This window comes from Varroa destructor, unplaced genomic scaffold, assembly GCF_002443255.2.
Source record: "Varroa destructor unplaced genomic scaffold, Vdes_3.0 BEIS01000001.1, whole genome shotgun sequence".
Classification (NCBI taxonomy): domain Eukaryota; kingdom Metazoa; phylum Arthropoda; class Arachnida; order Mesostigmata; family Varroidae; genus Varroa; species Varroa destructor.
The window spans coordinates 8545525-8571728 of record NW_019211454.1 but is presented as its reverse complement, the minus strand read 5'-3'; the positions used below and the strand labels follow the sequence as shown (position 1 = coordinate 8571728).

Genomic DNA, 26204 nt, shown 5'->3' with positions numbered 1-26204 from the left:
AAAACTAAAACAAGATGAGCAGAAAATGAAAAAAAAACGGACCGTATTGAAAATTGTCGAGTTATTTCAGTGTTGTCCTAGTCAACGTTTACTGTCCATATGATCGCGCATAGATTAGTGCACAAAGTCCACTAACTTCTCTTCTTTGTTTTAACGGATCGAAAAGTTTAGCTCTGCGGGTTCATCTAAACCGGTACACATCCGTAGAACGGAAACAGAATACTGACGTACATTATGGAGGCTCAGAAACTCACACCTACGTTTGCATATGTAAAAAGAAGAACAGCTTTGTTCTGAACGAAAATAGTTCGTATTAAAAGAGTTTGCCTTATAGGCATTACGAACTAACGCGTTAGGTGTTTAGGTCCGATACTGGGAAAGCCGGAACAGCCTCCCTACAACTTAGTTACAAGGAATATAACAGTCCATGAATTCTTCGTGTGAATCTCGATGTCCTTTCAGAACGGCTTGGTAATTAAATAACTAGCAATCAGCTCAGCAAGTGCTCGAGAGGATCCTTCGTGCAGCCGAAATCATAACAAAAATCCATATGTATTCGGAATAGCTACTGAATACCATCACAATAGACAACTGTTGAAGTCCGAGCTTCAGTTACGATGACAACGTTCAGGTCAATCGTGAGTCTCAGCACTTCAAAGAAGACCTGACTCGTGCTGATGATGCTGTCATTGCTGGTGGCTAGGATAAAATTGCATTATGCCACCACTCCCGTTCAATAACGTCCCAAAATGTCTAGTCGGCCTTATCTATAGATTTTCATTGTTGAATAGCCCAACTATCTTCTCGAGCGCCTTTCGAGTCGTTGAAGTATTCAAGGGAACAAACTAGTAGGTCGATCATTGCAGCGACGTTTGCATGCCGTTACCTGTTCATCGACGTGATCGCCATTGCCTAACCAACGATAATAAATTCATCACTATGCTCATCTGCATCTACATATGCACGGAGACACAGATTGTGCGGAAAGCTGGCAAATTGAGATTGGTTAAATCAAACTAACGCTGTGAAATTTGCCCAACGCTTGAGTTACATGGCACGGTGATTTGAAAATGGCGCCAAAATCGTTATTCAATGTCCATCACCAGAAGCCTTTTCGTGCACGACACATGATAAAAAACGCATGCATCGACGCTTAGCCGCATCCCCACATAATATTTATTGTCGACTTGATGTACAAAAATATGCCTCTTCTGTGGCGATAGAAAAAACGAAGTGTGAATTTACGTAGTCACGAATTTCCAGTGAAAGACAGACAGGAGCTGCCAAGGAGCTGAAAGTAACGGCCGGTTGACAGAGACTTCGGTCAATAGCAAATGGCTTCTGCGATAGTTGAAAGTAATGACAATATTAACACAATTTCTAAACATACTCTCTGATTCAGATTGACATGTAATACCGTACAATAGACCTGCCTCGTAGATAGCACTGCAAACCAAAGAATTCTCATATATTTTAGCCTCTGAGACTGTACCAGCAAGTCTTCAACAGGAGAGTGTAGCGAGCCGAAAATCATATCAAACAGTTGAATATATTTGCATTTCGGGTGCATCCATGACATCCTGTAGCCATGTTGGCGATTTGCTTGTCCTTAACCAACGCTCAAACTATGATATCGAGTTGCGCCAAATGATTGATACCTGGAATACTCTACGACAAGTTCCTAGTTTATTTGTTGTCCTATTTAACAATGCAATGCATTGCTAGGCCTCGGGCGCACGGAGAAGGCGAAACGGAACACGCAAGGGACAAAACTTGGAGAAACGTTTTTACAATTTAGGTGTTTTACCGAATAGGCCATAAGAGAGGAACCTCAGGTGGGTGATCAGTAGGACAACAGGTGTTGCTAAGCAATAAGTGTATGCAGATAGTGACTTATTAAGATGTGTTTGCTATTCGTTGAAGATAATGTCACAATATATGCCCGTTTATAACCGTTTCACCGAACAATACTAGACAGGCGACTAAACATCATGTTTATGTCAACGTTCTAGCGCAGCCTCACTTACATATTAGAACGCATTACCATCCGATATGAGATTTACTCGTCTAACGTGCTTTAACTGTGGCATCTTTCATGTCCCATATTAGCCTTAGTCGCTACGTATTAAAATTGTGTTGTACGAGCTAGATTCGACGAAAGAAAAGCATAACTTGTCCATGTAATCAGGTCCACAAATAACGAGAAAAACTTAAGGTTATCGATGATCACCCATACGATCATGTGTAATTAATGCAATACTCCGGTGACTGTAGAATACTCTGCACAATTAAAACCTTGGTCTTTTCCCGTTTCGAGTTCAGAGTACTGTGACGCTTTTTCGTTTCGTGCATTATGTCTATGTAATAAATTTTTTGAAGTTTTACGTCCGGTTAGATTTTGCTCAGATGATAGGCCCTCACCAGCCCAAAGCCAAACGGTGTGCCTACGAGAAGTCTGTACGTATCTCTTCTATTTATTAAGCATCACTACACGATCAAAGGGTGTCTATATATTTGTATACTTTACTTTACAACAGCTGCAGCACCCCTATAAATTAGAGGAATAATTCAATAGCAATTGGCTTTAATATAGCCTTTTTTTTTGTTTTGATTGTATTGAGAATGATCCGAGTAGAATAACTCGCATCATTCGACCGCCTATCAGTCGTAGCAGTCTTTCTACTACCTGCTATTATTGAACCTTGAACTAAATAGATACGGTACTGAATTGGGTGAAAGTGGAGCTCTTTGCAATTGTGAATGTGGGTACTTTTTTGTCACAGTCTGTTTTCCGTATTTTGTTTGATCTGCACGACTCTTCGATAGATTGCTGCCTTCGTTTTAATGATTATTCCGCCTATGCCTACCTCTTCATCATATTGCCTATACAGCGTATCGGGAACCACGAATCTGCTACTCCTTAGAAATGTTGTTGTAACACTACAGCCATCGCCATTGCAACATGCAACGAGCTATGCTTACATCAGCTGTGTTCATCTCTTTTTTCAGCGATTGACATCCAATATCCGTCTGATGAAATGTTCACGCTGGACCATCTATTTGGGTCTCGGAAGGAGGAGGCGTATCCACTCCTGAGTTAGTTGCCTATTGTGTACTTACCGGACGAGAAGCTTCCATTCCGGTCCATGTTATATGAATATTTATAGCGAAACATAACGATTGGTCAATCGTTTTGCTAGACCATTATCAGCTTCTACTAACCTTCAATCTTCACCGAACGATTCTCGTCAGGGAAGAATTGCGTAAGCCATAATTTGAACCACCAGTAAGCGAACCCTATTTGCCACCGCCACACTCGATTGGGTGAAGAGTGTTGTCAATATAAAGCACGTTAGTTTTGTGTGACTGCCTTCTATCTCTGGCTCGTGCTGAAACAGTTATATTAACTGTCAAACCTTCCGTAACAGAACAGTCTACTGCGACATAACACAATGTCATCCAAAATGGCGACGCAGCACCGTTTCCTTGTAGTAGTCAGCTGGCTATTCGGTCAATGTGCTACGACGGGAAATAGATTAGCAGTCAAAGACTGTTTTTACTAGGTGATTTGGTCAACGCATCACAAGCCGTGAGTGTACAGGCAACGCTTGCAAATTGGTGTTTTCTAGGAGCATTCAAGGGTCAACAATGCAATCTAACTGTATCATTTTATAGTACTCTGTGGTAAATACATGTTATGCGTTGGGTTCTATTGGCAGGAGATGGGTTTTTAAGGGGATGGCAATAAAGAATAAATAAATAAAGGGACTTTAACATGTTCAAGGGAAATCTAAGCACGAAGTAAGAATACGTAAATTGCCACTAGGTGACCTTTGTTTGTTTCTAACTGTTTTTGGAAAGCTCTTCTACAAGAACATGGTCAATTTGAGTGTAGGAGAGCAATGGGTCTGAAAGAATGTTTGTCTGGAACCAAATCTATTTTGTTTAACTTTATCGCAACAATATGGGTTAACCCCTTCAATGGGTGCAGGATCAAGCGGGCAATTTCTCCAATGTCCGCAAAGATGATCACCACGTTTAATAATACACCTAGATAAGTCAAAGCAACAACTGTTATCAGTAGTAGAGAATACTTTGAAGGCAAACTATCTGGTAATATGCAAAACGCATTGTATGATGGTGGTTTCTAACATTTAATATGAAGTTATAATATATATATGCTTATTATATTAAGTCTATATTATATAAATTTTCAGCCATTTTTCTCGACTTCAGTAGAGCGTCAGTACATTGGAAAGTAATCGCAGTCGTCGAGGCTAGCACACTCACCAAAGGCTGCCTGGAAAACCGTGTCTGCTAAGTGAGATTTACATGTTTCGAAAGCCGGATAGCGCTTTAGCAGACCATACATTTGGTACTGAACACAGCTGAAAACGCAAAACCTAGACGTAATAAGGCACTCACTACCGTCTACTTTGACATTTTACAGATCCCACCAAAATATATGTGCGATGTATATACGATGTATATTATAACGCACCATTGCTATCAAGAACGCGGGAACACATTAGTAATTCTATTTAATTTTCTCCCTCGAAATAAAAATTGAGTTCAATGTAAAGTAGACATTTTGCATCGCAGATCTTGCAGTCTTCCTCCTAAATGAGCAAGCTGGTCAAATGACATATTACGCTTTTCAAATATCAGCATGACAAAAAGGTTACTCTAGAATCATTCTCTGCTGTCCATTGCATACTTCATATTCAAATAGGCTTCAAGGCATACTGACGTGATAGGCCCATCGAGTACAAAAAGAAAGCAATACCAGCTGTTGCCTCAACAGGGTCTTCCATAATAGTTAGGCCTGCATGTGTCAAGCTACCAGCATTTGATGATAACTTATACAACTTCGGTCCGACGGTTCATCCCAGTTTAAGTTCAGTCTGCCAGTCACCGCCGTCATCATGAACAAAGGTTCAATTCTAAACTAGTCACGTATTTATATACGTATGTACGTTATGAGTAAACTGGAAAAGATGCGTACAGATAAACTGAAACACAGCAGAGTAACTATCATATAAAATAATTGCCTCATAGTTATTTATAAAACGCAATTGTTTCGGCTCTGCACCAGTAGCGTTATCTTCATGTATGCACACACATATAGAAGTACAAAGGTATTACCGTTGTTGTGGTGTCGTTATATATATATATATATATATATATATATATACATATAGACATAATTTATAGTAATAGATTGTATCATAGGTGTCTGGAACTTCGTTGCTTACGTCATATAAATTGCTATGCTTGAATAGCACTAGTCACCCATATCCGAGGAGTATTCAACCGCCGGAGGACATTCTTCAATCGCTTTGGGGGTACCTCGCCACTGAAAACGAACTGGCGATGGGATACATCTCGGCGATCAGCAATCCCTGCCGCGCCCTTTTGAACTAATATCAACATGTTCGGAAGAACGGACAGGGTTTTGTAATAGATCAATGATTATCTACACATATCTCCTTCCTTGACCGATATGGCCTCGTTCAAATAGGTTTCGCGTACGCGATATAAATAGAATAAAACATTGCTTTCAATGTTAGTAATATGAACTAGGTTTAAGCGTATGAAGATATGGCTGTAGATGAAGTCTCTTGAAGGCTAATCATAGGCGCTTGTCGGACTATCAGGCTTGTGAAACAGTTAGTCGCTTGCAAATCTTGCGCTGTGTTTCGATAACAAGATCCCCTAGATAGTCTATATTTTGGTAAGAGATAATGAGATTGCTAGTAAAAAAAGCTTGGGTTTTTTACGCTATAAGAGGTGTTTCGTACCTCATTTTGTTTGGGTCGTGTGCAATCGATAGTATTGTAATCGTAGAATTATGAAATCCAACTTCGTTGTTTAAAGTTAGTTATCGATTGATTAACTGGGCTTTTTTCAAGTCAGCAATGACCGTGAAATCGCATATAAAGTGGAATTAACGTCTTCCATGGGAATGATGTGTGATACGCGCGTCGCATAAAACAATGAGGTTTTCTGTACAATGCAATAGGTAGCTTTATAAGAAATCATCGTAGAAGATCTCATTCATTCTCTGCTGAGAGGGTAGGCCCAGAAAAGCATCTCTGCACAATCGAAAAATTCATCTATTATTGATCCATACTTGCGCTGAATTTGCATGCAACATACATAACCTACCGATCGCTCCGATTAGTGATAAATACGTATAAAAGCTCGGACAGAACGGGCCAGTTCAAGGCCTAGTCACCCCTTTAACAAACATGGGCAAATAACGAAAAATCTTTTTCTTTCCACTATTCAGAAATGGTTCTTTCGTCAAAGTCGACGTTGCCAACATCACCATCAATAGCGGCATAGACAGCCACGTCATTAACGACACAAATGTAGCCGATAATTATACAGGGGATCAACTACAAATCTGCTTCAAAAGATATCAAAGATCATAGGCGATGTCGTCATGGAGCCGTTAGTGGCGATGCGGCGAAGTGGTAAACGTACAACGCCATGTAACAAGGTGATCGTACGTTATGAGTAACCGCTAAGTTAACGGCAAAAACGATTTTTAATTTTTGTGCTTCTACAGACGAATAAGAATACTGTGCTTATTTGCCCCTGGTAGCATTGGGCTTATGTATAATAATTTTTGCACGCCACTAACTAGCAATCAACCAGCTCACTTAATTTTTCAAAAAAAAAAAAATAGAATCCGACGTTCCGTGCGCCGCCTCTTAACGTTTACGAATCCCTCTGAACAAATATAAAGTTTGCTGAAAGGTCTATTGTCTTAGTGTTCAATTTGTAGTTCGGTAGTTCGGGACATCCTGTGAAATACAAGATGTTCGCTCAAGACCAGATCGCTTAGCATGGAACTTTCGATTTCAGTCTAACTTGAAGAAGTGCTCGCTCGGATCTTCTTAGAATAGCCGCCGTTGTTATGCATTAAAATTTCTAGGCTGTATAGCGTAAGTCGGGTGTCTGCGTTGTGTTTATCGTATGAACATATAGAGCCATGTATTAGCACCTAGATGAAATACCCGACCACTTCAGTGAGCCACTTAAACAACACATTAATGCCATGATACCGTGGTCCCATTTAACGATAAATATAGTCTTTGCTATGTTCACGAATTTTTCTGGAACATTTCGTATTTAGTTTTCGTTGGAAATCGTGTTAAACAATTAACTCTTCCTGAACTGAGAAACGCGGAAGCACAACTATAGTTTAAATCCTTTTCGACCCGTCTGCGAGCAGTAGAAACGGCATCATAATTTGCACTATCTGTCAGACACGACGTGCGGGAAGCTGTTTATAGGCTAAACCCAAATAGAATTGAATGTTTGCCGATTGTGTAAACGTATTTCGATTTGATTTGATACGGTAGACCATATCAGACTGTATCATCTGCGCGGCCGTAGATTGTCTTCAGACAGTTCACTGTAGTCGCTCTTAAAAGCGTCGCCAGCTTCTGGAGTGACCGTTTCACAGTGGGTGACGACCATAAAACCAGAACACGTTGAAATTTTAATAGAAAAATACCGCCTACTGGGTTATTACCGCAACGATGTAGCGATTATTTCGTGACCGACGTATCCATAGATATGGGCATGAACTGAGAGCTTTTAACCAGCTGTCGATCGTGCACATCAGCTAACGCTGCTCAATTCCAACTCCACTAAAGGCGTCTGTAGATTTTCGGTGCCTCGCTAACTTGAGAGACTCGGTTATTCGGTATTGATGGAAATATCTAGCTCGTTCCGATTGACGTCTCAAACACATTTGATATATAATAACAAATCTAATAGACACTAAAGATCGCCGTAAAGATGTCGGTGGTGACTGCTCAGTCTTCTACGAGCGTATGCATTAATTATAAGAGACCTTTTTTTCATGTCATTTGTTATACGTCGGCTCAATAAGTGAGCGAAGACTTCGACGTTCCTTTGTTTACCTTTGAAGTGAGCCGTGACGAAGTACGATTATTGCGTGGTCGACGGCTGTGCCCTGCTATTTGCCCTACGGTCAATCCCTCTTCGAGTTTCGTAACAAGCACTACTAGTTTTCCGAACAAAATGGCCTTCATCTATTAATACCGAATTATCCATAACTATATGGGTAGGGGGATGCATGTCAAACAGTAAATGGCGTAAGCTTTGGTCACAAACGGGCAGTTAGACTATGTGGCTATTTAACTTCAATATTTGATATTATCCAAAGCTATTTGTTGCTACATGTGCTAATTATCTCTAAGTATCTCGGCGTACAATAGAAATCGCAATAATAGGGTACACTGCAAACGAATCGACGCATTTGATAGTCTTTGTATAAGCTTGCTTTGCATATATTACGTGCCGTAGCGTTCATTGCGCAGAAAACGCTAAGTATCGCCCAGTCTTTGTGACTAGAAATACGAGTTAAGCTGTAGGAACTGAATCGCCGAAAGTCAGCTCCTGCTTGCTATTGTTATCACCGTTGTCATCTCTCGTATAACGATTTAAAGATCTAGGTTGACGGAGAATAATAAGGCCAAATCCTGTTCAGTTTGAACACGTACCCCGGGCCTACCTTTTAGTTCATATTTCGTGGAACTGATTGCCAGGTAAGTTTTCGAATTTCCGACTGTAGCGCTGAACATATAATAGTACACAATTGTTCATGTTATTCGCAAAACGAAACTTTCAATGATTTACTAGTTTAATAGAAACAAAAGAAGTTAAAGAGACAGATTCAAACGCACCGATCCGAATGTAAAAGTGGCCATATGAACCAGCTAAATTTGCTCTTCGTACAACGACAATTGGTGCTAACAAAGTAAGCGGTAATTCCTCCATAGAAGGTATAATTATGGTCTCAGTGTGGCATGGGTCAGCGCTTGACAAACATGGTTTACTCTTGCTTACTTAAGTCCAGTAAAAGTTAGCTAGGAAGTTCTTGGTCCGAGATGAGGCTAAAATACATTTTCTTGTTTCGAGTAATCGAATTCTTTGAGGAATCAACTGTGAAACGTGACTTGCGCAATATTGTAATGAGAGATAACCTTTTAAGAATCAATTTCGACTATTTAGCGGTACTGTGACAGGTAATAATCCATCCGAATATGGTGTCTACAAAGCGTCTTCGGACGCCTATATATATATATATATAAAATGAATAACCTTTTACGCCATGCAAGTCTGTATAAATTACCGTTTATATCATTAATAATATCGATATTACATAAATAAGGGCTCTTTTTAAAGCCTATCAAAAGGCAGTCGGCAATGGCAGCGATTTCACAGACATTGTATATATCCCGTAACGATTCCAAATGATTTCACTTATCACTTCTCTGATCTCTGATCGATTTACCGAATGAACAGGGCGCGAACAGTCGTGATCGCTTGTAGAATTTAAAATACCGAGCGTATTTGCAAACTCATAACAATGGCTGATTTCATGAACGTTCCGGAAAAGATGTATCTTCACGTGTCCAACGTTTCGCGTTAAAAAACAGGGACCGCTATTGACTTCTTATCTGTTCACTATACAGCAGCCACTTTAACTTAAGTATCGGCCATCGGAAATCGAGGAAACATTTACAATTATATTTATCCACACTCGACCCTTCATCGTACGTCACCGTCTGCTGTCTTCGCTCTATTCAGCTATAAATGTATACAATATCAGCGTAGGCATATATACTTACGTAAGCATATAATACCAACACAGATATCTCTATATACATATGTACCTATATAGATAACTATATACTAGCCTGCAGCTTTCCGTAACATAATATTTTTGTAATGCAAATATATGTGACATTGTGATTGTCGCTATCGTTATGGCTACCGATACGCAAGGAAAGAGCACCAGTCTGACGAATGTTGTTCTTCGCGACGCTATTCATCAACCAGCGTACGCCCGTTTTTTTTTTTTTTTTTTTTTTTTTTGTGTAGACAGCTACGATAGCAGTAACAAAAGGCAGTGAAGTCTGCTTTTCGCATGATTTTTCCGTCGCTGGCTTTCATTTCACGTGCCGATAGTGCGACACCGTCATGAAAAGAAGGCCCGTTTATCTGGTCGTGTTCTAGGAGAGATCCGCGTACCACTGTTATATACATCTGCTGATAATAACAACACTTGGGATAGCCGTAGCGACGCTGTAGCAGCTAAAAATGCCGATGTCAATAGGGTTTGCCTGTTTCGCGCAGGGCGCTAGCGGTCGACTTTCCGCCGTTCATGACTATACGGAAATACAGTGATCAATATCCATTCAACAAATACTCGATCTGAGGCCGACGGAAGATCCGTTCGATATACTCATTGAATCTAATAGTGTTAGTAGTAAGGGAGCGAAAAGTGAAATAAAAGAAAGGCGATAAAAAACGGAAAGTTTTTGAGGACGGAAAAAAACATACAATTGACAAATTAAAAGCGTGATTCTTTTTTCAGTTATTAATTAGATTATGATTCCTAATTAATGTTCGATTTATTGCTTTATGGTACGTTCTATGCTATATAGTCGTGACGTATCGAAAGTACTTGTTAAAGCCTAGACTAGTTATTTGACGAAACACTGCCGATTCTATCTGGCTTTCAATACACCGTTAAAAAGAATATCTAGAAAAGCTTGAGTGGTGGCTTTGAGCTGAGAACGTAGGGGCAAAAATAAAGCACTAGATATGATCTGAACGTATGGATCACCCGTAGTTCTTTCTGGTCGTGCTATAAATGCGTGTAATAGTGCGGCGTCGATTGCGTGGACAATGTTGGAATTAGTTCTATTGTAGTAATTAGTAAGCTGTAGGTCATCATGGGAACGAGGAATTAAACAAGATATTGACGTCGTCTCTGCACTTATAAATAGCTAAGAGACCTGAAGTCGTCGGCCTGCGCCAGCTAAACCAGGCACACTCGATATAGTGCAGGCTCCATAATAACATCCGATGATGCATTACGATTGGGAACAGAATTGAGCCCTTTCAAAATCTACATATGATCGCAACAAGTTCATGGTCGTTATCATTGCTAAGACCACCTCTTGCGTACGTATTTTCCCCCATCGCTTACTGGTACACGGCAATGTCATAATTTTAATAGAAGCTGATGCTAAATGGATTAGTTGGAGAAGAATAATTAACGTTAGCGTCGATAGTATGTGTTTTCCCCGTCGCATTTTTGTGGTCGTTTTTCGATCCACCCAAATAAAAAAAAGAAAAAAACTTTGCTCGATCTGATTGATGAGGTTGCTGCGAGCCTTTATGCCAGTTGTTATCCGAACCATTTCGGATCGATCGTACCCTGACGATCGTGTCTCACATCGATACGGCCGGGTCGTTTTAAATAACGTCAAGCCTAATTAAATAGAAACAGAAAATGGCATATAGTAGATTCCTATAATTATTGTCATCATCATGGTCCCGCGTGCAGAAGAAACTGCACAGTTTTCATAAACAGCAGGAACTTGAATATAGTATGACTTAAGAAAGTGGACTGAAATATGGCTGTACATCTCTTATCACTAACTGCAATGACTTGCTATTGATTACCCTAAAGGTTTAATACACGAAAATCCCTATCAACCGAAGAGGACAGTATCCGTTTCCAGTCTTTTCTAGGCTATTACCTTGACTTTTTCATATACATGTTTAACAACCGATCAAAACCATCAAAATACAGCCGCCACTATCAATACGCATAATGTTTTCTTACCGTTTCTTCTTGCCGATAGTCCTCAAGTATTCCTTTTCATATATATATATATATCCGTGCAGCCCAAATGCGTTTATAGGCATTATTTCTTGTTGAACCCTTGCAATCAAATGATATCCTGACACCATCAATGATCTTCATGATAACTAAGCTATCTTGTTCAATGAAGGCACACTATTTTTTCTACTATTTATTTCTTTTTACCGATAAATCGTTACAAATCCAGAATGTGTCCAATCTATCTAACCCTATCCAAATGCAACGAAAAGATACTCATATAAATATGGTATCTAGAGCATATTTTACGTTTGCCAACGATCGCGTATTAGTCATTGCTTTAGGTCGCTGTCATCTCTTCCATTTGACCTCATGCGGCATCGATACGGCGTCAGGTTTTCTCTGTAGGCGGACACAAGCCAGAGATTCGGCGATTCGTTTGTCGGGTCGTCCGTCACTCCTGCGATACGATCAGATACAAATCAATCTTTCGAATGACCATTGATGCTATTGTCGGCTTATTGTGCTCTGCCAGCGATCAGCCGTCAAATCACCGATAACACAAGAAAAACCGGAATGATATATAATACCTGTATAGCTAGGTAATGTGACTTCTAGCGCCGTCCCGGTGTTTTGTGTGCAATAAACTTTATAAGATATATATATATATATATTATATTTACCTATATAATAAAATAAAAATTGCTGTTATAAACAAATGGTACCTGCCAATAATAAAATGAGACATCTTACGAAAGCCCTCTCACCCAAGGCTCTAATAGGAGTTCTATCTGAGCTGTGCACGAATGTAGATGGTATTAAGGCTGGACAGTACTGCCAGTCAGTTCGAAAAATAAACTCGTCATATACGACAAATTGCACGTATAACCCTTACGTGGGGAGAAGCGAAGCGTGCCCAATTCGCGTATCCCCGCTAACGAAGCTCGCTATACAGCGAAATCTCATGGGTCCCTAAGTTGATCTAAAAGAAATCGCTCTCCGATAACGAACGGTACAATACTTTAGAAGAATAGGGCGGTTACATTGGTACATTAAAAAACGGGAAGTACTTTTCCTGGCGGAGGAGGCCGAATTCACTTGTATCGTAACGTATCATAATGGCCGCAATTACCTTGCTTATAATCGACATTGAATTATTTCGACGTTTATATAAAATCGCACAAAAATAGAAAGTAAAAAGAGAGAGAGAGAGAGAGAGAGAGAGAGAGAGAGAGAAACAGCTCACTTTCCTTTGGGACCGTCAGAAATTGATTTAATCAAATCCTTACAACTGTGTTTCCTCGACTCCTACCTTGTTTCTTTCGCAACGAAAACAATAGGACCGTAACGCGTAGCCCATCAGTATCCCGGTGAAATGGCTGTTCCCAGCTACTGTCTTTAACTGTAATAGTCTAAGATAAGAATCATTGTACTTCTATTACAAGCTGACTTTAGCTGCGGTATATTCGAATCTCATCGTAGATGGCCACGGATCTTCGTGGCAAAATAGTAATCCATTATTTGGACCCGTAAATAATAATACTAACTATAATGATAAGTGGCGAATGTATAGACTTGCGTTCACGTTTGTATATATGTGTCTATTTTACGCTGGCCTCTCTTGATTATATTGTTGCATAAACATATTCGAGTCTAGGCAGGCGTTACATCAGCCCTTGTGTACAGCGAGTCTAACGAATACCCTATAGCACAGCCATCCAGTTCAGTACGCTTTGGGTGTCACTTCTATACCGTTTCATAGTTAGACGCTCACAATTAAGTACGTAATACCTACTTCTGACACGCGACAGGACACCTTTCTAATATAATATATATAAAGTAATAGCAACGAAGACACACACGCATATTTCTTATCTGGCGATATAATGGTCTGTCCGTGGTTTATAGTAGAGAGGCTTAACCGATGTGGTGGATAGCCTAGTATCCTTGAAATTAGCTAATAAGTAGAAGCTAGCCGGGCAAAGGTGTAAGACTAGCGCTGACATTACCTGATGATTCATCTTCTCTTTTGTGATTCAGATACAAAATGGTTCCGAATCCGTATCAAGTGATTACCGTTTATACAGTACGCATCGCTGCAATTTGAATTACGAGGCGGAACGGACTGCAGAGTGCGCCTAGCTGAGAAGAGTTTCGCAATCTCGAAGAATCGATCTAAATAAGAGCTCATATAGGCTTAACGACACTATTTGATGGTGACGGCTGATCTAGAACAGGTGAGAGAACAGGTGAGTTGTGGTCAGCTGGAATTAGCCGTATCTGGGGGCTGGTTTGCCCGCACGTTGATTGAACGTCGTCGGCAATTCCACTTATCAACACATTACATAGGAAATCAATGCTCGTTTCAGTCGATTGCATTGCAGAGCTTTTTTGAGGCACTAAGGCACAGAAAACTATCGAAATGACCGCTGATAGAACTGCCCGTGCGATCGATAACAATACTTCACCATTGACAAATCATCAATAGGTCATCCAGTGTATCAACACAGCTGAGGTAAAAAAAAAAAGGCCGTGTGAAGAGGTTCAATGTCGTCATAAGCGAAAAGGTCTGTTTTGATGCGAATGTAAAAAACCCAGTGATACTGCGATCACCGGGGTCTATTCATACAATCGGTGAGCACTGTCACTAAATGAAAATTGCGGTAAATAATGTCTATCCTAATACAAATGCAGAAATCTGGCAAACTTTCAGAATTCATGTTGGTCGAGGACGTTGAATAACTAGTAAGATTGTGATATCAGTCACTGTGTTCTAGCGGGAAAAATGACTGACGTTATTACAAATATTTTTTCATCACAAAGTTCTCTATTATAGGACGACTTCAATTCTGCTAATATTGGGTTTAAATCTAAAAATAGATGCGTAAATTTCGTGTTGGTGCTAAGTTAACAATTGCGATCCTGACGCATCAAGCTCAATATGTTTGTCTATTTAGATAAGCCAACAATTTCCAACAGGAAAATGACAAGAAAAACCTACAGGAAGAGCTTTGCTAATATCAAATGTTACCAGCCCTACCTAGCCACTACTGAAGGCTTCGTTTTCCATTAAAACTTCTCGCATTAAGAAAATCGAACAGGTGTTTCAGTAGTGAAGTATTGCCTGATTAAGTTCAAGCTAAGTCTTCGTTTATGCCTCACTCCTGTGCGACTGATATACTTTTCTCTGCAGTAAGCCAGTTTCAGGTAAATTCACTACGAAAAGTCTGTTTTTGATAGTTAACTTCAACCAGCCGGTCCCCACGTGAGCTCTTTAAATCGTCAGCTCACTCCTCGTTCATTCATTGCCCCGAACTTGAAAGTGCAGACAGAGTATTATCATCAATCATTTGTAATTTCCATTCAGTATTCACAGGACACCATCTCCTTGAATGTGCCTACATGAGTGCTATATGGGTATACTTATCGATAGGCTAGCCATATGTGGCCTGGCTAATTTTCTTCGAGCAAATGTCGTTTCCTACAAATTTCGGTACGTATTGAGTACCACTGAAGCACGCATTACTTCAGCTACTGTACAAATATTTATAGTACTAATAGAAGCAAGGATCCGTGCCGATGCTTGAAAGGAAGAAACCGCCTATGTTCTACGCCTTTACAATAAGGAAAAGTTGCTATTATAGTAAATAAACGTACTGGAGATTAGCGATAGTCATAAGCGGGACGAGGCTGGCGACGCTAGAGTATGGGCAGCGTATCGCAGGAGCGTCAGTGTATAACGGACACAATTGAAGGCAAGGTCGATATCGCGGGCACAGATGAGGCAAATTAAAAAGATAAACGGTCAGACGCGACGGGCTCGTTATTGTTCAGCCGCATCTGTACGGTATTAGTGTCTGTAGCATATTACTGTTATCGTAAGTATTATTAGGTTATCGGACTTAACTAAACACTATTTCGTGTTTCTGTTTTTATCCGCTGACATATCAGCGGCCTTTGCTTGGAAGACCTAGCACTGTTTAATAGTTAACTTCGATTCTGACAGTGTTAAACGGAATGACTTAGATCTATCAATGCAAGACTCACGTTTTTTAGCACATAAACTATTTCGCAATGCCACGTAGATAAAAACAAAAAAATAATAACACTGAATTAGATATTTAAATGTATTGTGTTTGGTTTTCGCGCGAGCTAGTAAGCACGCTTGTTAAGAACCAGTCGAATAGCCTTCACCCTATCATGGTGTATTGAAGTACTTGTTTTTATTAGGAAATCTAATCTTCGCTATAAGTGACAGCACGGCCATTGGCTCCACAGGAACCCACGTTGGCAACGAACCGTTAGCTTCGCCGGTACATAGTCGTAGATGTGAAAAATTCGCAAAAGTTGTCGCGATATAAACGCTAAACGTTTGCAGCTTTCTGCTAAAAAAAAAATGTAGATCTGGCAATCTCTAGCAATATTTCTCAACGTATATTGCTAACACTTTTGTGTATAACTGGTTTTATACGTTAGTTTTTACAGTTCGATCAATAGACTCGATTTTTAACTTAATGGAGGATAGTTTGAATGCAATGACATGGGCGCGCAGACACCATGCGTTATTACTTCTTGAACATTCGAAAATTACGCTAAACTTTTAACGACTATATATTAAGACTATATCTTTGTATGTATGTACAATAGAATTGAACTGGGAGAGAAAGGAACGTTCTGAATAGATCGTACGCTTAGGCAACCCTGCTATTTTTGCCACTAGTTCTGAATCGTTTTTTTTTTCTTGTACATATTTGATCACGGCAGATCCTCATTTTGTTCTACACAGATCCATAGAAGTCTATGCACATCTATGGCTGATGACACCCGTAGCAATTTTCTACGAATGCTGAATTTCCCCAGCGGTGCCTCTGTAACAGCAGCTGTTTAGTAACAGTTATCAAATAATCAATCAATTTTATTTAGTCAATCGCAGTAACGGCGGTCAAATAACCTTATCTCTACGTATCAATCATATCCGCAGTACAATTAAACCACTATAGTAAATAAATGCAATAGATCATATCGCAGAAATATCGGACCAGCGAATGGTTATTGTAGCAATCAGCATGATTATTTTCCCTTCTAACGAACCATCAAATTTCTGACCAAATTGCAATGGTTATACCCTATATTTAGCAGTATCTTCCACTGTTATTACTGATCTGTTTTTCAATACCCTGGACGACCGTTGAACACCACCTGTGTAGCTACCGAATTACTAACCACCGAATATTCTATTGAGGCCCATGTCACCGCTGCTGATTCGAAATCTGCCGTTACTGTCGTACGGTAGTCTATCAGACTCTGATTTATGGTGACGATCAGCACCGATACAATAGACAATGATTATAATGAAAGCTGTCCAAAGTGCACCCAAACGATTTTTCAGATTGTCTTTCCTTCTGTTTCTGTATGTTTATAATTATGATATCTTTATTTCGTTTTGGGCATCAACATCAACCACAACCAATAGTTAGCAGCGGTTGTGGAAGCAATGGTATCAACTGCAGTATCAATATTCTGCGCATATCAAACGGATATATGTTGTTCCTGTGAGCTCTTTCCCCGGTGAAGCAACAATTTTTTCCAGCAACGGTTTTTTCCTCCGTTACTTGTAGTTTGCCTGATCACCCCTTTTTAATTCACCCCTATGTGCATTGACTATGCGCAACACATAGACCACACATTGCTTTCGTATAGTACGACATACGCACGCATAGATCTGCAGACGCGGATCCACATTGACGAAACACGCGGAGATGGATAGCATTGTTATTACGATCTGTGTAGCGATCAGCCCGCATCAAAAGGCAACGATCATAATCATCATCGTTCGATGTAACGAGGTGTTGATGCAGGTGGCGGCATCAGCGCGTGGGCCTTGATGAAGCCGGTGGCGTGATGGTTCTCGTCGTTATGATATCGAACGCCACAACAATGACAGCTGGTCAGATAAATGACAGACAGATATTCACAAATAGAGACGATGTACAGATGTAGTTGTCACCACGGCCGTTCTGATTTGGATTTTTCTGCAGCTTTTTCTGTAGGCCAAACAAGAAGAAAGCAGCTGATCAGCTAACAACGATGTCAGCGGCGGCATTTGATCGATGATTTACTGAAGACTCTGAGGGGTCGAACTGCGGAACCGACCATTGGATAGCGGTGGCCGGGACGCCCCTACTACTGAATAGCCCCCGTAGAAGGGGCTTTAGCAAACTTCGTTTGCTAGTTTGCCTCTATGAACTAACAGTTTTAGTAGTAATAATAGTGGGTGCACACAGAGAGCGTAGAGTTGATAATCAGTAGGGCTTAGAAAGTGAAACGGATGTAGGCAAGCAGAAGTTCAAGGGACTTCAGTTACCGGGAGGTAACAGCAGCTGTTCTGGGGTAGCCGAGCCACACTTTGGCTGGATGAAGGGGTCGGCTGTCGAACAGAAAAGAATCGAAGCACCTCTCAGTCTCTCACGTCGTCGTTACTGTTTCGATCATTGGGTAAAGGCCACGCGTGTCACAAACCTAGCGAGCTGAAAGCGATGCAGGTCAACACTCTTTGTTGGCCGAACAGGGATTCGTCTAAGTAACAAGCTCGACAGGGCTACCCGCTATTGGAGTGTTTCATCGAGGTGTCTGGCGAGGAAGCGCGTTACTGATTCTATCGTAGCGCCTGCCCTGCGCTTTGAAATCACAATTCGGCGATACATAGTACTAGAGATGAAATCGTTGACGTCATTGAAGTCGCAATTTTTATTGACCAATAATGTTTTTAGAGGTTTAAAACAACAGCTATTAGTATTGTACTAAATAACGCTGCGTATGAGGGTCTATGCAGAGCAGCAGAAACGTGTGGGTGCTCACATCTTGATTCGGGTGGCTAATGACGGTATCGTGCGTCAAATTTTCGCACTATACATAAATATATATATATATATACATATTTATGTTATATATTAAGATGTGTTTGAACCAACTGCGCTCACATCCCAAAATACTGGGTCCTTGTAACAGCATAAACCTTATGGAGAAGATGGGTTGCATGATGGGAATCAATCAATCAATCTTCCTAGGCATGCCCAGTTTGAACAGGTGTCACACTGGTAGCACAAAATGTAGTTTTTAGCCGAAACACTTTGCGGTTCCAAAATGAAGTGAGCACCCACTGCGGCGGATGGGGAACGTAATCTATAAGTCTGATTACTGTATCTGCCCGCGGCGACCTAAAGTTAGTCATTGACTTCGGCTCTCAGATCACTTACACTACCTGCCAGCTCCAAATAATGTAGCATTCCAGCAACACTGAGAACCAACCTGGAAGCTTGGTGCGACTGAAAGTGGAACCTGAAGTTCAACAGCAGAGTGAATCAGACTACTCAAGTAAAGCAGAACTTAGGAACAAAAATAAGAATGTTGCATTGATTCCTTTCATTGACGAAAAAATTCTATAGTGGACAAAACTTCGCATCAAGCCACTATTACCTTTACATGTTAAAATGAGGGAGGGATTTGCCACAAGCTGATAATATTCAATGCACCAGTTCAGCGAGTCCCCTAGTGATCCGTTTTAAAACTCTGAAATTTTCTCTTGCCTATAGCAACAAGATACAAAGTGTGGCAAAGCTTATCTATATATATATATATATATATGCGGAACACTGTGCATATATATATATATATATATATATCAAATAAAAACTCAATTTCTTGAGAGACTTTCTCCCATTTTGCACAGTACAATTCGCATATTTACCGCCAATTCGCATTCAGAATGGACATTTCCGTGATAAATATAAAAACATGAATTTAGCAGTAAACATTGGTTACTTATTTCGAAAATTCGCGCCAAAGACAAACATCTGCAAAAAATTTGAGGTTACCCGCAGTAACAGTTTCGGCCAGTTGCTTTTAAACCTAGAAGTATCCTAGTTCACGCATGGTTGCTCGCAGCTGTTCCTTAGCAGTTAGACGGTCCAGAAAATCAAAGCATTAACGAGTGTTCGGCGAATGCAGGTGGCCATTGGCAACGTTTACGTGTGACCGTAGCAATGATCTTTCCTAATATAGTGTATAGTAAAAGAAGCGAAGTACAAGGACTGCAGCCAAAAGTCCATCAGCTCGACTCGAGTACGGGAAACACAAGGGCAGAAAATCTATGGCGTATTGGGTTTAGCGACCCTATCGTTCGTAACTCGTGATAGATATTTGAGTACTTTGCATCACCAGCATGGTGCAATGCAGATATATATATTTAATAGGTGTGTGTGTGTGTGTGTGTGGGTGGTATTGACAAGGAAAAATCTAGGAACGAAGCCGAACAGGAAGTTTAAATGTAGACAAAGAAGGTCGACAGTTAAGGGCGATGCGCAATAATAATACCATTTGTGTTCAAATATATGATGATGACAAAGGCCGTGCTACCGCTATACGTTAGGGTTGCTAATAATACCAGTACTGATAGGATTGTAACGATCGATTTGAATTTAGATAACAAACATAAAGCGTTATAGAAAGGTAACGAAAACATGACGACAAAAGGCAAAATGGAGGTTACGAGCATCCGTCATCATCCTTAACAGACTTTTATTTGCGTTTTGAGGTACTGATTATGTGTAGCTGTTATAAAACACGGGAAGAGTACGCAGACAAAAACGGTTTTTATAGTTGCTCACTATACAACGGCTTGAACATATGAGTATCTTAATAAGAAGCGTCCCCCAGACGAGAGGGGTCTAACAAATAAAAGTACCTTACTCATATAATAAATACATCTGCCCATTTTGATAAGGCTGCAGGCCGGCAGAACCTTGACAACGTGCAGGGCTGCGGTCATATACCTTTCAAATTTGTCAACGCAACCGCAAACGGATATTCCAAATCGTACTCAATTGCCTCCGACGAAGTCAGTATTCATTTTCTCAGCCACGAAAACTATTGCTACTATATTAACCTTAACGACTCTACTTTATGTAATTAATAGATCAGACAAAAGCGAGCATTTGTAATCAGACAACAATAGCACATATTGAGTAACATTTTCAACACAGTTTTTGGTATACGGAATACACTGCATTTTTACCGTCGCACCTGCTGTTCGCTAGATTCTAGGGCATCTGAACATGCGTAAAGATCACGTCAGGCACTTGTCTGCACGTATGCGCACGGCTATGTATGTCTGCCTGTTTGTCTATTTATTTCGGCGTTTTGACAGAAATGAACACAACGCCTCCTGTTCTCATCCGTCGGCCAGGTTTGTTTTGGCCTCTCTTCCCGGCTCGCACGGCTTAGCAAACTAATCACAGCGTATAAACAACACCACAACAGAGACGTGAGATACGAGTTTTGGCAAAAGTCCACAATCGAAATACGCGGATGTCACTTTAAGGCACAAGGGCGCACCGTCCCTGTGATGTCGTCGGATTATCTATTTATCACCGCTGCCATCAGCACGTTTACTTCGTTTGACTCCCACATCTTCTGCCGGGTCGCGGTATTGCGCGTCTCAAAACCCGCATCGCTTTGGTGAGAGTGGCGGGTTTGATTACCCACTTTCGTTGAACGGCCGGAACGACAATGTCGCGTGTCGCCAGCCGCTGCACGCAGAGCTCTGTAGCGACCTCGTGGTGAATGAACAAAGAGCAAACATCTCGCCCCCGTCGTAGACACGTTTCAGGCAACGTGACATATACAGGACGCCTGTGACTGCGGTGGGCTACCGCACCGGGCGCTCCGAAGTCAGCGAACAACATGCAGATATTGCTGTTGCCGTTGTGGATACTAATAGCTATTACCGTAGTTAACGCGTGAGGTATTTTGAAAGAAGAACTTCCGTTGCAGATACAACGCTGTCACTACATCCACCTGTAGATCTAAAGCTTGACAGGTCGATATATTTCATAGTTAGCTAATATTTGATAAATAGCGGATTTCAATGAATTGCTTGAAGTATTGATAGCTACTTGTCAGTATTTTCTAGACAAAAGTGACAACTGTCTATGGCATAGTGACAAAAAATGGAGTCGAATTCTCATAGATTTACTTAAAAAGTACGATTTATCCTTTAATGGCTGAACGCAACGGGCAAGGAAGATAAATTGGAAACAAATTTTGGCTGATCACGAAGGATAAATAAAAGCTGTTACCTCTGAGAGATGGAACTGCTATGAAGTGCTGAAGGGCTAAACGGGCAACGAAAAAAAAAAATACGACAAATTTGTAACGAATAAAAAGTCAATAACTAGCTATTAATAGATAGAACTACAAGTGGCAATCATTTCTTTGATCACGATTATTAAACAAAACTGCGATAATGATTAATTAAAAAAGCCAAATAGTACTAAAAATATAAGTATCGGGAACCGCGTAAGCCGCGAATATATTATTTCGTCGTTGGGTTCGCTTCTAGTATGCCCAGTCAGATTCAGCGAAGTACGCTCAATCAAACGTATAGTAGGGTTTCGTTTAGCAGTCTCCACGTTGCGAGCATCTTGAAATGAGAACCATTCGTGGCTGTGTACCACCACCAGAAAATAGATCAACTCGATGCTTCTCACGCAGTCGAAAGTCGATCAACAACCCGGTGGTGGTCGTCTGTTACCTTCAGGCAAAAAAGGCGATGCACTTTTACCTTTTCGTCCCGACCCATTTCAAAATTAAAAAACTTACACGACCCAGACACACCGATAACTTGCTTCGACTTCGGTTTCAACATCATCGACAAGATGAAAAAACAAACTGATTTCTGCTTATGTCGTCTCGGCATGTCCTTTCTGCGATTTTTTTCTCGTTTTTTTATTTGACATATCGTCACTTTCCCTATTGAAAATAGGTAATCGTCCAAACTTGAAGCTTGGTGAAAGGGCCAAACTAGTCAACATCGACATACCTCAAACGGCAGACCTATCACGTGAAGAGTTAACGGAGAGGGGGGAGGGTGACGGTCTTAAAGATGGCGGAGCGTTAAAAGGTAGGTCCAAAACGTTACGAGGGAGGAAGCAATCGGGCTTAAATAAAAATTTATACAACAACAATAATAATACCACACCATCTCGTGCTGATCATGGCGTGAGAGCTCAACCAGGCGTAATCTCTTGGTTAACCATTTGATAATGCAAATCGGCTATAAATAACTGACGATAACAGCAAAAGAATTTTAATTTCCCTACTTGGTTATCTTGAGCAGAATCGTCAGGTCACAACTGTTAAAAAAATTATATTGTTATGGCCCAATTACATGGGACTGAAGTGGCGAAGTTGAACAGGGAACAGACGTTACAGTCCTTTATTTTCGACAATATCGTTTTTTTTTCCGTTACTGAAATATGAAATACACGTTGCCGTGACTTTTTACCTTTCGAACTGTTCGAGTGTGATTATTTAGCAATGAACCCGACACGAAATGTCTGAAATTTTTTTACGTTCGCAAGCAACGACAGATTTTGCCATTGCTATGTCTTTGGAAGTGCAAACAGCAACGAGAACATTTCGGCAGAATTGTTTTGATTGCCTATTGCAACTGGGAAATAATAATCATAGAGGAAGCCCTTTTCCACGTACGAAGCAAACCCTCCGGTACAGTTGTGAGGCCTTCGAGACCCACTTTTAATACCGATTTTATACGTACCTGTCTGACTAATCCTCAATATTTATCGACATACACTTAAGAAACAACGGTATATGCTAAGAATTCCAGCAACTTATACATTGGACTGTGGGGTTACGAGGCGCATTTTTTCCGCATCATTATATGTTAGGATTAGTCTTCCATAGACGATATCAGTCGGCAACCATCACCCTCACTGCTTATGTAATACGCATCCAAGCGCCTCTGTATACGGTATAAACCAATATTTCGTCGTTTGCTATCGCCTGCCGTGTATTTAAGAAATAAGCAGATCAGTAAGTTGAAAAGATATGTCAATATAGTAAGATGAAGAGACAAGCATATGGTAACATAGAAATACATGAAATTATACGGCTATAGACGAAATAGCTACTAAGCATAGCGACCAGCAAGCCTACCTCCAAAATCTATCAAGGTACGTAGAACTGATATGACCATAGTAAAAGATTATCTAGATTTTCATACGTGGCAGTAAGGAGTACTGGCAAAAGCCAGAGAAAGATTTACATAACACGCAATCACAGCGTGACACTAGCGACAAACATAGCGGCAGCAGTAGTTACCACGAAGCTAGAAGAAAAACGTTTTCTATCTATCGAATATCAAAATTTCAGACAGGAATTCGTATAAATTACTTTAGACAAGCCTATGCACGATGTTGTTTCAACAACAACAACAACAACAACGTTCTTGGCTAAATGATTGTGCGTGATAAAAATGTTGTAAAGACGTAAATGTTGTAAAATGCTGAACGTAATGATTATTGCGGCGCTCGTTGACCAGCGGTTTTTACGTTTCTTAGTAAGCCAACACATCTTAGATAATGAGAAAACGAACAGCTTTTATTGATGAATTACGTATATGTTTTACATATATTACCTACAATGGTAGTTCATTTGACAATGTCCACTTATCGACATTATACAGATTTGAGCAATTGAAAGACACAGTTAATCTAATGCTAAAAATGCCGTTTGCAGCGATGCACATACGGCTTCAAAGAGGAGATACATAGTGTCTACCGAAAATCGAACGAGTACTAATGGTTCAACTAGATATTTTAACGGATATCCCGTAGAGCGAGCGCAGTGAAAGCCATATGAGGCGAGAAATAGGCCCCCTATATTCAGCTAGTCCAGTCATATCTGTCGCACAGTTGTATCTTTGTGTGCGTGTATTTATCAAGTGGCACGTATAAAGACGATAACGTTTTCACGCGTCATTTGTTTTTACATGACCAAGTGCTTCTGTTGAGGCGTTGCAGTTCAACTTCGTATGATGCTAGCCATCGCAGCGAGTACGGACGCGACAAAGTGAAGCGTCAAAGGCAATACAGCTTATGTCCGGACAATGAGCATCGTCAACCTGCCCAACCTTGGCGTTATCAGCAAGGCGACTTGGTCTAATTGTTTATTTCGCCAACGAGTAACTCGATCTGGACGCCCAGTAGATTTTGCAAAATGTTTGTACGACGGCTATACGATCTCGTATATTATTATCGTTAGCGGAAAGAAACACGAGATAAAGTAACGCTTTTGGGAGCGAGAGCTTATGGCCGCCATCTATCGACGTAATGTTTACGTCGCGAAATAAACGTGACAAAAAAAAAACCAAAATAGTCAACTGTAATCAGCTTATCCGGCCTTCTGTCGATTGCAGGTAAAAAAATATAGCAACAATCACTGACACGTATAAACACGCAGCGGTAACAAGTAATCATAATTACCAGCCTACATATACGCGTCTTGGTTGTTATTAACAGGCGAAAACACGCGAATATAGCTACGGCGTAGCTCTATCACATTGCCACTGACGGCCCCGTCGGCATCGAAAAACGTCGATTAGCAATCATAAGTACCACAGAAGCGGACAGGCCTCTCGTCACAAATTCCAGCTGGTCCGGCTGAGGTGTTAGCTCGTTTCGTAAGTCGCCTCTAAGATCAGCCGGCTATCGACCGAAATTAAATGTTGGCCTGAGAGACAGATATCACTAGCGGTATGTGTATAAGATAGTTCAATCTGATCCGGTTACTGGTTCGTGTAATTTGTTCATCATCATCCATCACGCTTTCCGTGCTGAATTGTGATGTTATTTTCGAATTGTCACCATTCGAGATTCTACCGTCGTACTCCAAGCCTTCTTCAGGAGGCCAGCAGCAGTAGCTGTAAACATGCAATGCTACTATTATTATTGCACGTTGCTATGCTGTGGACTAGAATTGAGTGCAACAAATAGCAAAGACGGTAGCTGTTCCACATGTTACTATTTCCGTTGAGCTGTTTTTTGCCAATGACATGTCTGTTTCTTGTTTAATTTTTTGAGATCTGTTACTGTTTTAGGGGATACGCGTCCCGCTTGCCAAGCGGCATGCCAGCGCCGTCGACGGAAGCTCGGCATCGTCGTTACTGTCAGCCTTACAAGGCTACCCAGTCCTATCGATAGACTCGAGTCTTCCCCCCAGTCAGTTAGCTCATCAGATGACAGCTTGTAACAGCAGCAAGGGCAGGCCCAGAAGGCTAGAAAACAAGCTCCTTTCCATCTTTTTTCCATAGCGCTAGTCACCATCTGTTACTATACTATTTGTCAGCTGATCTGAATGGAATCGATGGACACCTACGCAGGGAGTAGTCGACACTGCAATATGACTGGAAGGTAACGTGCAGTTTGACAGATTGATAGAGCTGAGTGACGGACTTGGTACAGGGGGTTTGGTGGGAGCTGTCGCGTAGGTCAAGGTCCTCGTACCTGTTTAGGCTCATTGACTGGTAACAAGAGGACTCACATTTGCTGCGTATCAATAAATGACGCGCGTAAATGCATTAATATCGGTCTGTGAACGTTTTGACAGTCAACATTATCACAGCGTTATATGTAATTATAAGCACCTGAAAGGCAGGATTTCTGCT

The 26204-nt window shown here is 40.8% G+C and overlaps 2 protein-coding genes across 6 annotated transcripts in view; both read right to left on the bottom strand.

The window, feature by feature from the left end:
• Nucleotides 1-26204, bottom strand: part of LOC111243513 (uncharacterized) — a 152150-nt gene that overhangs the window by 97603 nt on the left and 28343 nt on the right. The gene's annotated exons all lie outside the window — the stretch shown is intronic.
• The window catches only part of LOC147758207 (uncharacterized), a 36946-nt gene continuing 15201 nt past the window's right edge, over nucleotides 4460-26204 (bottom strand). For 2 of the 3 annotated variants that reach the window (XM_086977162.1, XM_086977164.1), the window contains exons 3-4: nucleotides 12993-13092; nucleotides 4460-12140 (exon numbers count right to left, since the gene is read on the bottom strand). In XM_086977162.1, the coding sequence (XP_086833288.1) occupies nucleotides 12013-12140; nucleotides 12993-13092 (228 nt within the window). In that variant the 3' untranslated portion in view covers nucleotides 4460-12012. Of the gene's footprint in view, nucleotides 12209-12992; nucleotides 13093-26204 lie in introns of all 3 variants that reach the window. The other variant, XM_086977163.1, reaches the window with a different exon arrangement.